The following is a 9,664-nucleotide window of genomic DNA, read 5'->3' as shown; positions in this document are numbered from 1 at the left end:
TTCTGGAAGTAATCGTAAGTTGTTCCTGATTCAAGTAACACTTTCACTGAATTTTTCTTTCTTTCCGCTTAATCAACAAGTACGATGAAGTGTCTTTCAGCGTTATTCAAATATTCATCACTTCGAGAATATCATGAATAAATATTAAGCCAAGTCAGGCAATATCTAAAGCATAACAGAATTGTCAGGCTGAAGGTTTAGATTTAACTGCATCAATCAATTATTTGAAAATTCCGGACCAGCATCACTGACAGCACCAGCACTACTAACTGAGCCGAGTCAGAGCAGGCGTCAGTCTGCCTGGCCATGTCGTTACGTCACCTATCTGAATACATAAACCATTCCATAGAGTCACCATAGCACAGGTAACTCTAGGACTAGGGTCTAGTCCGTCTAGGCCTCTAGGGTGTGGCCGCTCCCTCGGTGTTGTGGCCTTTCTCCCGTGGGGGTCTTGCTCCTTCAGATCGGATACTTTACCGGGCAGTGAGTTGAAACAACTCTCAGACATTATTAAACACTGGAAACATGTACTTTGATCATCAGTGAGTCCGTGTGTAGGGCAGCGAACTCTCCCTCACTCTCTCTTTTCTTCCAAGCCTCATGGCCCCGCTTCCCTCTCTTCACCTGTTGCTCCTCATCTTCCTCTTCCTCTTCATTCAAAACTATTGCCATCATTGCCAGCTTCACGGCCGTAAACTTTGTCACCTCGAAAATCATGAACTTTAAACTGTACCGAGCGACCTCGTTTGGGTGACCGGACGCACGACTCCGCCGACACGGGCCTGCTGACTGTCACGTGTGAGTAATCGACCTTTACATAACTCTTCCCTGTAGGATGTAGATGAGGTGGCGGCGTCAACGTGTAAAATCTCCAGAAGGTTCGGTGCAGGAAAATTGGTCTCCACGTTAGTCACGTCCGTCCTCATGTTAGAGTGGGTTCCCCGCCAGTTTTTCCCGACACCCATTCTCCTGTAAATGATAGAAATGAAAATCCGCTTATTTAATCTCTGGCTTTTGTAATTGCCAATGAGCAAACCAATACTATAATATATCAGCGTAATCTTTTTATGTATGGGTGTATAATTATTTGACCAGTGGCCGCGGAATGGCCGACCTCCTCCCTCCCAAGATCAATAGTATTGATCGATATTGGGTATGTATCAATATTATTGACCGTGTATGGGTTATAGTGAAGGACTGATCATTATATTGATGAGATCAAAATGAGTTTGATTTTGTTCATGATATTAACATGTCGTGTGTGGTAGTTTCAATAGTATTGATCAGTATTTTCCCAGTCTCTCTTGATAGCTCAAGAAGGAAGAATGTCAGGCGCCACAAAAAAAAAAAAAAAAAAAAAAAGATGATGGGAAGTTCATTCTTGAATTAATGGAAGTGTACCGGAGCTTTCCAGCCCTTTGGAAAGTAGAGTCAGATGAGTGTTGTGAAACTTGTGATCATACCAGAAGTTGACGTTATACGAAACATTGCACCGAAGATACAAAAGAGAAATTCTTCCTCCTTACTGCCATTGCTGGCGCGGCACACTAGCGCCAGCACAGTCCGCAGCCACGGTCTGGTGCTGGCAGCTTGACGTCAACTCCACAACTGATTATATTGATCAATATTATTGAACCGTTCGTGACTGCAGCTTTTTTTTTTTCTTTTTTTTTTTAACTATTTGATGTCACATACTCATGTCAATATTATTGATCGTGTGTTGGTAGCTTTACTATTTACAGCGATAATTAAATGGAATAACTTGAGAGCCGAAAGTGGAATGGGCATGTTTTGTGTGGCTAGATTTGGTCATTCGTTTTGTGGTAATTATGGCGTAACACAGACTCGGATACAATATATAATTTGCATAATAAATGTCAGCCTCATGCCATTCATAAATTAGAAAAAACGAATGATGTGTAAAATGTTATTAATTAAACTGAAACGTATGGAGTAGAAGTCAAGTTATTTAGGATTTAATTATCAGTGTCGTTTGCGAGTTTTCTTTTATAGTAAGGCTTAGTTAGACAAACAAAGGAAAAAAGAATGAGAAAAAAGATACCGTGACGAATGGGAAGGATTAGAGAAGAAAAAAAGAAGAGAACAGAGAAGAAAGACACGGAGAGGGAATAAAAAATAAATGATAAAGAAAAAAGGAGGATAGAAAATAGGAGATAAAAGAGAAATAAGGAAAACGAAGGAAAGAGAAACAAAAAGAAAGATGACAGAGAACAGAGATGAAAGAAGAGAAGAGAAAGATAGAGAAGAGAGAAGAAAGAATACCTAGAGAATTAAGAGACAAAATAAAGACAAAGAGAAGAAAGAATACCTAGAGAATTAAGAGACAAAATAAAGACAAAGAGAAGAAAGAATACCTAGAGAATTAAGAGACAAAATAAAGACAAAGAGAAGAAGATAGAGAATAACGACGAAGAGAAGAAAACATAATAGACAAAAAATAACAAAAACAGAAATAGAGGAGTAGGGAAGAAAATAGAGAACAGAGAGTTGAGATTGAGAATACAGAGGAAAGAACAGCAAAGAGGGCGAAGGATTGAGAACACAGAAACAAAGGTAAAAATAAAGAAAAAGACAATGGGGGAAAGACACTCACTAAACTCTCCTACGTCACTTTCTCATCCGTTGTCTTGATCTCCACACGTAGTCACCGTTTCCGGTAAATTAGCCCTTTTTTCCCTCACTACACAGCCTTAAGCACACTCACAGCACCATCAGACATCAATCCACGTGGTCTCGCTAAACTCAAGGCCCCTTTCACAGTCCTCTGGTACGCACCCTAACCAAAGCCCTCGATCCGCGTTCACAGTCCTCTGGTACGCACCCTAACCAAAGACCTCGATCCGCGTTCACAGTCTTTTGTTTTCGTGGTATCGGTGACCCCCAACCTGCCTGGTGACGATCATGATAAGACGAAGGCGCGTGATTCGGTAGTGTTGGTATGCCGGAGCGGCGGGACATGCAAACATTTCATCAACTGAGCGGAGGATTATGAACGATAAATGTGAAAAATAAACGTACAAAAAGTAAACGTAAAGAATATATACAAATAGCTGTGAAGATGAAAATTTAATATGATGAAGAACTGTGGAGTGTTTTGCTGTAATGCACCGCTCAAATCTGCCGATAGGGATAATAGGTGAAATAATGGTGACAAGTATTAAAGTTCTATCATATAGCAAATGTCAGCAGGATAGACTCTTCACCTATATTCAGTGCAATTGTTCTTTATACGCATCTCCTTTACCAAGATGGAACACCGGTCTTTGGGGAATATTTGTATCACATAACCTTCTTTTAAACTGTCTTCTGTCACACAGGAAAAAAAATCAGTGTAAGTTATTTCAAACCAAGAGAAACGGCGGACACAGCGTCGATATTCAGGGGTCTTGACTAACCTCCAAACGGAAAGGCCGCCCGCAGGAAAAGGTTGCGGTAAGAAAAACACTGCCGAAGGGAACAGAAACACAACGTTCATTCTCCAGACGTGTTGATAAAGTTACAAAGGCTGTACAATTACACAGCTTCACACATTCACAAAAGCAATGGCCTAAGTATAGTGACGGCCAGTTATGGGTACAAAACTTAAACACAACATTCATTCACCAGACGTGTTGATAAAGTAACGAAGGCTGTACAATTACACAGCTTCACACATTCTCTCACAAAAACAATGGCTTAAGTATCAGGACAGCCACTTGGGGTTGGAAGTTGGAAGTTGGAAGGAGAGCTACAGGAACTATTTAGTTGTGGCAGCCTTGCTAAGCCTCCTGCCCATGTATTTGCATGTATTTGCAGGACATATTGTAGCCATTTCGCCTCCCTTCTCAAGGCTGCCACGACCCTCCTCTGGTCCTGAAGGTCACTCTCAAGCTGTTGTCTCTCTCTCTGCTCCCTCTCGCGCCGCTGCCTCTGCTGAAGCGCCCGCCTCCGTCGCCTCTCCAGGTCCGGGTCTGACTGGGGCGGCAAGTTGTACAACCACGTGTGCCCAGGAGAGCCAGAAGACGGGGGTGCGTGGCTTGTGCCTGCAGGGTCAGCATGCCCAGGCTCATGCTCGAGGTTCACGCCTCCATATACATCCACCTCGTCGTCGTCGTCGTCGTCGTCGCTATCGTTCCTGGGGCCCCGCTGGTCCAAGTGTTGCTGCGGCGTGGCCGAACTGGAGGCACAAGGATCTAGGGCCACGGCACCTCCGAAGAGACTGCCGGTGTTGTGTGTGTGTACGAAGGCGTGGTCCAGGTGGGGCTGCGGCGTGTACTGTTGGTGGTGATTCACAACGTCCAGGCGCGGTGGCAGTCTGTTCCAATCGGAGGCACGAGGGTCCAGGGCAAAGGCACCTTCGAAGGGGGTGCTGGTGTTGTGTCGTTGGGGGCAGTCCACGAGGCTCGGGTGTGTGGGGGAACCGTTGTCGAGGAAGTTGTTGTTCTGTGGGTTCATCTTGTTGTGTAAGAGAGGGTTGAGTTCTCCCGAAGGTTTAAGAAACAGTGGTGGTGCTGCGGTGCCACGCTTCAGGACCTTGCTCCGAGGGTGAGGGAGTCGCTGGTGTGGCGGTCTTGGTGCAGAAGAATAAGGCTGAGAGGGTGGAGCGATGCCTCAGGGAGTTGCTGTGAGTGATGAAGTAATGGCGTTGAGGCAATAACCGCTTGCTTAAATGCTTTCAAGGGAGCCATTAACACGTTTTTTTAATAAAATAACGAAAAGTTTCGTTTTCATAATACGCATCCTGTTTGAACTTTGCCGAGTGTAATTTTTGGCTTTGTTAACGTGTCAGTGTATTCGTTTATAAATTCTCAACATTTTCAGCATATTTCAAGAACGTTTGTGAGTACTTAATCCTTTCGTTTTCATTCTCCAAACGAATTTGGATAAGTTATTATTTGCTGTTTGTTGGTGATTTACTCCAAGTTTGTTTTCATAGCCTTTAGTGTTCCACCCTAAAATGATGCTTGTTCTATTCCTTGGGTATATGTATTACAATGTGTGTGTGTGTGTGTGTGTGTGTGAGAGAGAGAGAGAGAGAGAGGGGGGGTCTTTAAAACAGAATATGATGATAATGATAATAATGATGATGATGATGATAATAATAATAATAATAATAATAATAATAATAATAATAATAATAATAATAATAATAATAATAATAACAATAATAATAATGGTAACAGTGGCAACAATAATAATAAAAAGCTTGGGAATACGTATAAGAGAATGGAGCTATAAAAAAATAGTCCTTCATTAGCCAAGCACGTAAGGCCTGGTTGTCATAGCTCCCTTTCGTTGTCGCTAGGCCGGAAACAGCGGTTCGTGAATTGCGCAACAACTGTACACACGCAGCCGACCTGAGACACAATGTTACTCTTTGTACCTGTGGTCTAAATATAGAAGAAAAAGAACGATGTGAACAGCGCGTTTTTTTCTTTCTTTTATAGATATGTTTCTGTCATTTTGGGAAAAACGAACCTCACTAAGGATCATGTTCTTAATGGTCCCTCTAAGCGAGAAAAATGAGAAAAAATCACCCCTCACACAAACCATTTCATAATATACATCAAAGCATTTGTGATCAGATTATGTATCATCTATTTGGGGGGTTTATATCATGGCACAAACTTGGCCCGCCGTCAATCACTGACAAAGGCCCGTTTCCCCTTCCGAGGGGAAGAATTAGAAGAAGAAGAAGCCTCTAAGCCACTCATCGCCAGACCTCGCTTCACCGAGCAGCTCTTGAATCACACAGCAACCCTCTCTCACCCTCGCCGGACGCCCGCCCGTCTTCTGAGGGCGCTGTTTTTCGCGGACGTACGGTGAAGATGTACGAATTGGCCCTCTTTTCGGACTCGGACCAGGAGAGGCGGCGGAGGCGGGCGGTGTGGCAGCGGCAGCAGCGCCAAAAGCATCAGAGAGAGCTACAACAGCTTGAGGATGACCTTCAGAACCAGAGGAGGGTCGTGGAAGACCTGCGAAGGGAGGCGAATTGGCTACAACAGGTCATGAAAAGGCTGGAGCAGTAAGCGGCTTAGCAAGGATGCTTCAACTTGCTCCTAAAGATCCTCTTACCTCGATTACGTAAGAGCCAAAGACTCCTTCAACCCGAGAGTGGCTGTGCCGATATTTAGGCCGTTGTTTTGGTGAGAAAATGTGTAAAGATGTGAAATGTACAGTCTTTGTCACTGTTTACCATCACATTGGAATGAAAGTTGAGTTTTAGTTTTGTACCAGTAACTGGCCATCCATATACATAGGCCATTGCTTTTTGTGTGAAGCTGCTGAACTGTATAGTCCACCATTTCCCAACCTGGGGGAAATTTTATGATTCCAGGGGAGCCAAATTTACTCCCTGGATCTTTAATAACGCCGTAGATGAATCAGTGAGTCAACATTCAATAATGACAGTACGAAGCAACCTGTCGCTTGTAACATACGCTTGTCATCTATTTCTCTCGTCTATTCGACCCGCACAACACAAACTGAAAAAAAATAATGGAAGAGGAAGAGGCTATTGGTTTATAACTCTGCACTTCTTTTAGCGTCTTCCATTTAGCGTAACCTGTTTTTGGGTCGTGATCTGTAGAGTCCCTTATAGAGTCCCGACTACCTAAGATTTGGACGCCATTATTGTGCCTGTTTTCGCCGTGCTTTTCAAACGCTAGCACACGCTCTCGTGGTGAAAACTGGACCAATAATGGCGTCCAAATCTTAGGTTGTCGGGACTCTATCAAGGGACTCTACAGATCGCGACCCAGAAACAGGTTATGCTAAATGGAAGAGGCTATTTATCGTCTGGCGTCGCTAGGAAATTAAATGTTGGCATACTCCAAGGCTGGAGTTCCTTTTCTTGCCATAAGCACATCAAGAATTTCCTATGAATAATCAAATAAAAATACTAACATATTACATAAGCGTATCACGTATATTCAATTAACGAAAATGAATTGACGCAGATATGATAACAAATAATATTTAGTTACCGCTGCAAAGTTAGTGTTACGCCAAGGCTTAGCTTAGTTTAAATTGTAATTGGCGCCACGTGACGTAATGAGGGTTCCCTGCGGCCCCGTTGAGGGGGCGGGCTGGAGAGGGACGCCATGCGGCGAGGAAGAGTGGAGACGGAGAGAAGACAAAGGACGCGCTCGCCTGTGCTCTGTGCCTTAGGACTTAATCGCCTGTGATTTGTGCCTTGACTGCCTCCCCCTTGGACTATAAGGATTGTACAACGTGCTATTGCTTAGTAAACCCCAAGAAAGTCCGCCCTGTATTTAATTGTGCCTCGCTGTGTGCTCTGTGGGTGTGTGCGAGTGTGTCCGCCGGAGTGTCTTTGTGTCTGCTGTCCGCCTCGTGGGAGCACTGTGTTTTCCATAGCGAGCCCAGTTTAAGTAATTGGGAGAGCACCTGTCTGCCTGTGTGAGGGGTAGACAAGTGGAGCATAACAGTGGTGTCAGGAGCGGGGTGGAAATTGTGCTGTGAGTGGACGGGCAGACAAAGAGTGACGCCTCGGGCACAATGGACCTCGGCGAGCACGGTGCGGCTGGCGGAGCGAGTGGTGGGGGTAGTGGTGACCTTGAGGCTGATGAAGACGCTAAGCCTGGCCAGCTGGAGTTAATTGCCTCAATGTTGGCTGGCTTGAGGCAAGAAATAACGCTTCAAGGTCAAAAGCAGGCACAGCAGGCCGAGCGCTCCGAGGCACAGGCCAGCAGGCTTGAGGAGCAGGCCCGTGAGCAGGCCGAGCGCTCCGAGGCACAGGCCAGCAGGCTTGAGGAGCAGGCCCGTGAGCAGGCCGAGCGCCTGAGGCACAGGCCAGCAGGCTTGAGGAGGCACTACAAGCAAGCTTGGCTTCTGTGCGGCAGGAGGCACGGCAGTATACCGATCAGGCCTGTGAGGAGGTCCGGGGTGAGCTACAGAGGGGCCTAGAGGCACTGAGAGGTGAGGTGCGGGAGGTAAGGTTTGAGGCGAGGCAGGCTGCCGTGTGTGCTGCCCCAGAGGAAGTGCAGAGTGAGCCTTTGTGTGATTGGGGGCAGTGTCAAGCCTCGCTGAGGCCACGCAGTGCATTCTCTGAGCCTCCGGGCCTGGCGTGTCCGGCCGGGGTCACGGTCGGGGTTCAGCGGCTGGCGTGGGCTGCGGCGGGGCGCGGCGGCCCCGCCACTGTTGCCAAACAGCCCGCCCCCCTCGCCTCCTACCCGACACCCGACCCTGCCTCCTTACTGGCCCCGAGTGCCTGCCTACAACCCTGCTCGTTCGTGTCCGTCCCACGACCACCGCAGGCGTACGCCGGCTGATAATGACGGCAAGGTAGCTGGGGCGGCCTACGTTGCTCAGTTCGTCATGCTCGCAACAGCTCAAGGGTGGACTGAGGAAGAAAAGGCGCTGCAGCTGGCAACGGCGCTGCGGGGCCCGGCACTCGAGATTCTCAGCCACCTTCCAGCCACCAAGCAAGCTTCCTTTACCAGCCTGTCGGAAGCCTTGCAGCGCCGCTTTGGGCACAGTCACCAGGCTGAGGTGTACAGGGCTCAGCTGAAGAAGAGGGCGAGGCAGAAGGGCGAGACGCTGTCACAACTGGCGCAAGATGTGGAGGCCCTTGTGAGGCGGGCTTATCCGGCTGCTGGTGAAGACATGACGACCGTCCTCGCCCGTGACGCCTTCGTAGATGCTCTGCAGGACCACCAGCTGCAGATCTACGTAAAGCAAGCCCACCCTGGTGACCTGCAGGTGGCTTTGGCGAGGGCCATGGAGTTCGAGGCGTTTCTCAAGACGTCAAGCCGCCTCGCTGACTACGCCAAGCCTCGGAACGACGTGCGAGGCCGGAAGGCGAAGTTCGAGCGTAAGGCGGCGTCGAGGGAGACGAGCCCCGAGTTTGGTGGCCGTTGCTGGGGCTGCGGTGAGAAGGGCACAGACGCGACCGGTGTCCGAGGGGCGAAAGACGCGTTCCTCGACCGGCCGAAGTCTGGGGCTTCCAGACTTGCTGCAAGGACTGCGGCAAGTCTGATCACCGCTCCAGCGCCTGCCCCAAGCCGAAGCAAGTGGCGCAGGCGGGAAACAGCAGCGGGCTGGACAAGGGGGCGACTACCCAGCCTGCCAAGGTCGACACGCCCCACTTGTGTAAGATGCCGCCATACCACTAGTTCGGTGCAGGTGGAGGGCAACGTAGACGGTAAGTCTTGCCGCCTGACAGTCGACACCGGGGCTGAAAAGACCCTGGTGCGCCCTGAGTTGCTGGACGCTGAGCGGCTCCCAGACGCCCCGCAGAGATTGTGCGGCGTGACGGGCATTGCGTGGCACTCCAGGGGCCTGTAGTGGCTCGTGTCGGCGTGGGCGGCGCAGAAGAGCGGCTGCCAGTGTACGCCGCCGACCTGGATGAAGAGGGCTTGCTCGGTTTTGACTACCTGGTGCAGACTGGCGCATGTATCGACTTTGGACGGAAGCGGATGAGGGTGCACGGACAAGAGGTGCCCTGGCTTCCGGAAGTCGGTTGTGCCGAGGTAGTGACGGCCGAGCGACTGCACCTGCCCCCAGGACGGAGCGACGAGTCCAGTGTCGACTGTCGAGGGTGATGCACGACGCGGAAGGCATCGTAGAACCCTCAGAAAACCTGCACATTACTGACGTTGTGGCAGTCGGGAGGAGCCTCTGTGGAGCGGGGGAGGAGTTAGTG

General features: G+C 48.5%; 1 protein-coding gene across 1 annotated transcript; it reads right to left on the bottom strand.

Moving 5' to 3' along the window:
- Positions 1-3,144: 3,144 nt before the first annotated feature.
- Positions 3,145-4,774, bottom strand: LOC126986992 (uncharacterized). The gene has a single exon (XM_050843587.1). It carries the CDS (start codon positions 4,453-4,455, stop codon positions 3,697-3,699), a length of 759 nt encoding a protein of 252 aa, XP_050699544.1. The 5' UTR covers positions 4,456-4,774; the 3' UTR covers positions 3,145-3,696.
- Positions 4,775-9,664: the final 4,890 nt, after the last annotated feature.

Source organism: Eriocheir sinensis, chromosome 63 (genome assembly GCF_024679095.1).
Source record: "Eriocheir sinensis breed Jianghai 21 chromosome 63, ASM2467909v1, whole genome shotgun sequence".
Lineage (NCBI taxonomy): Eukaryota > Metazoa > Arthropoda > Malacostraca > Decapoda > Varunidae > Eriocheir > Eriocheir sinensis.
This window is presented reverse-complemented; position numbering and strand designations above follow the sequence as displayed.

Excerpts from the sequence above, each read along its gene's own strand:
- LOC126986992 (XM_050843587.1), bottom strand. The coding sequence starts at position 4,455 with ATGAACCCACAGAACAACAACTTCCTCGACAACGGTTCCCCCACACAC.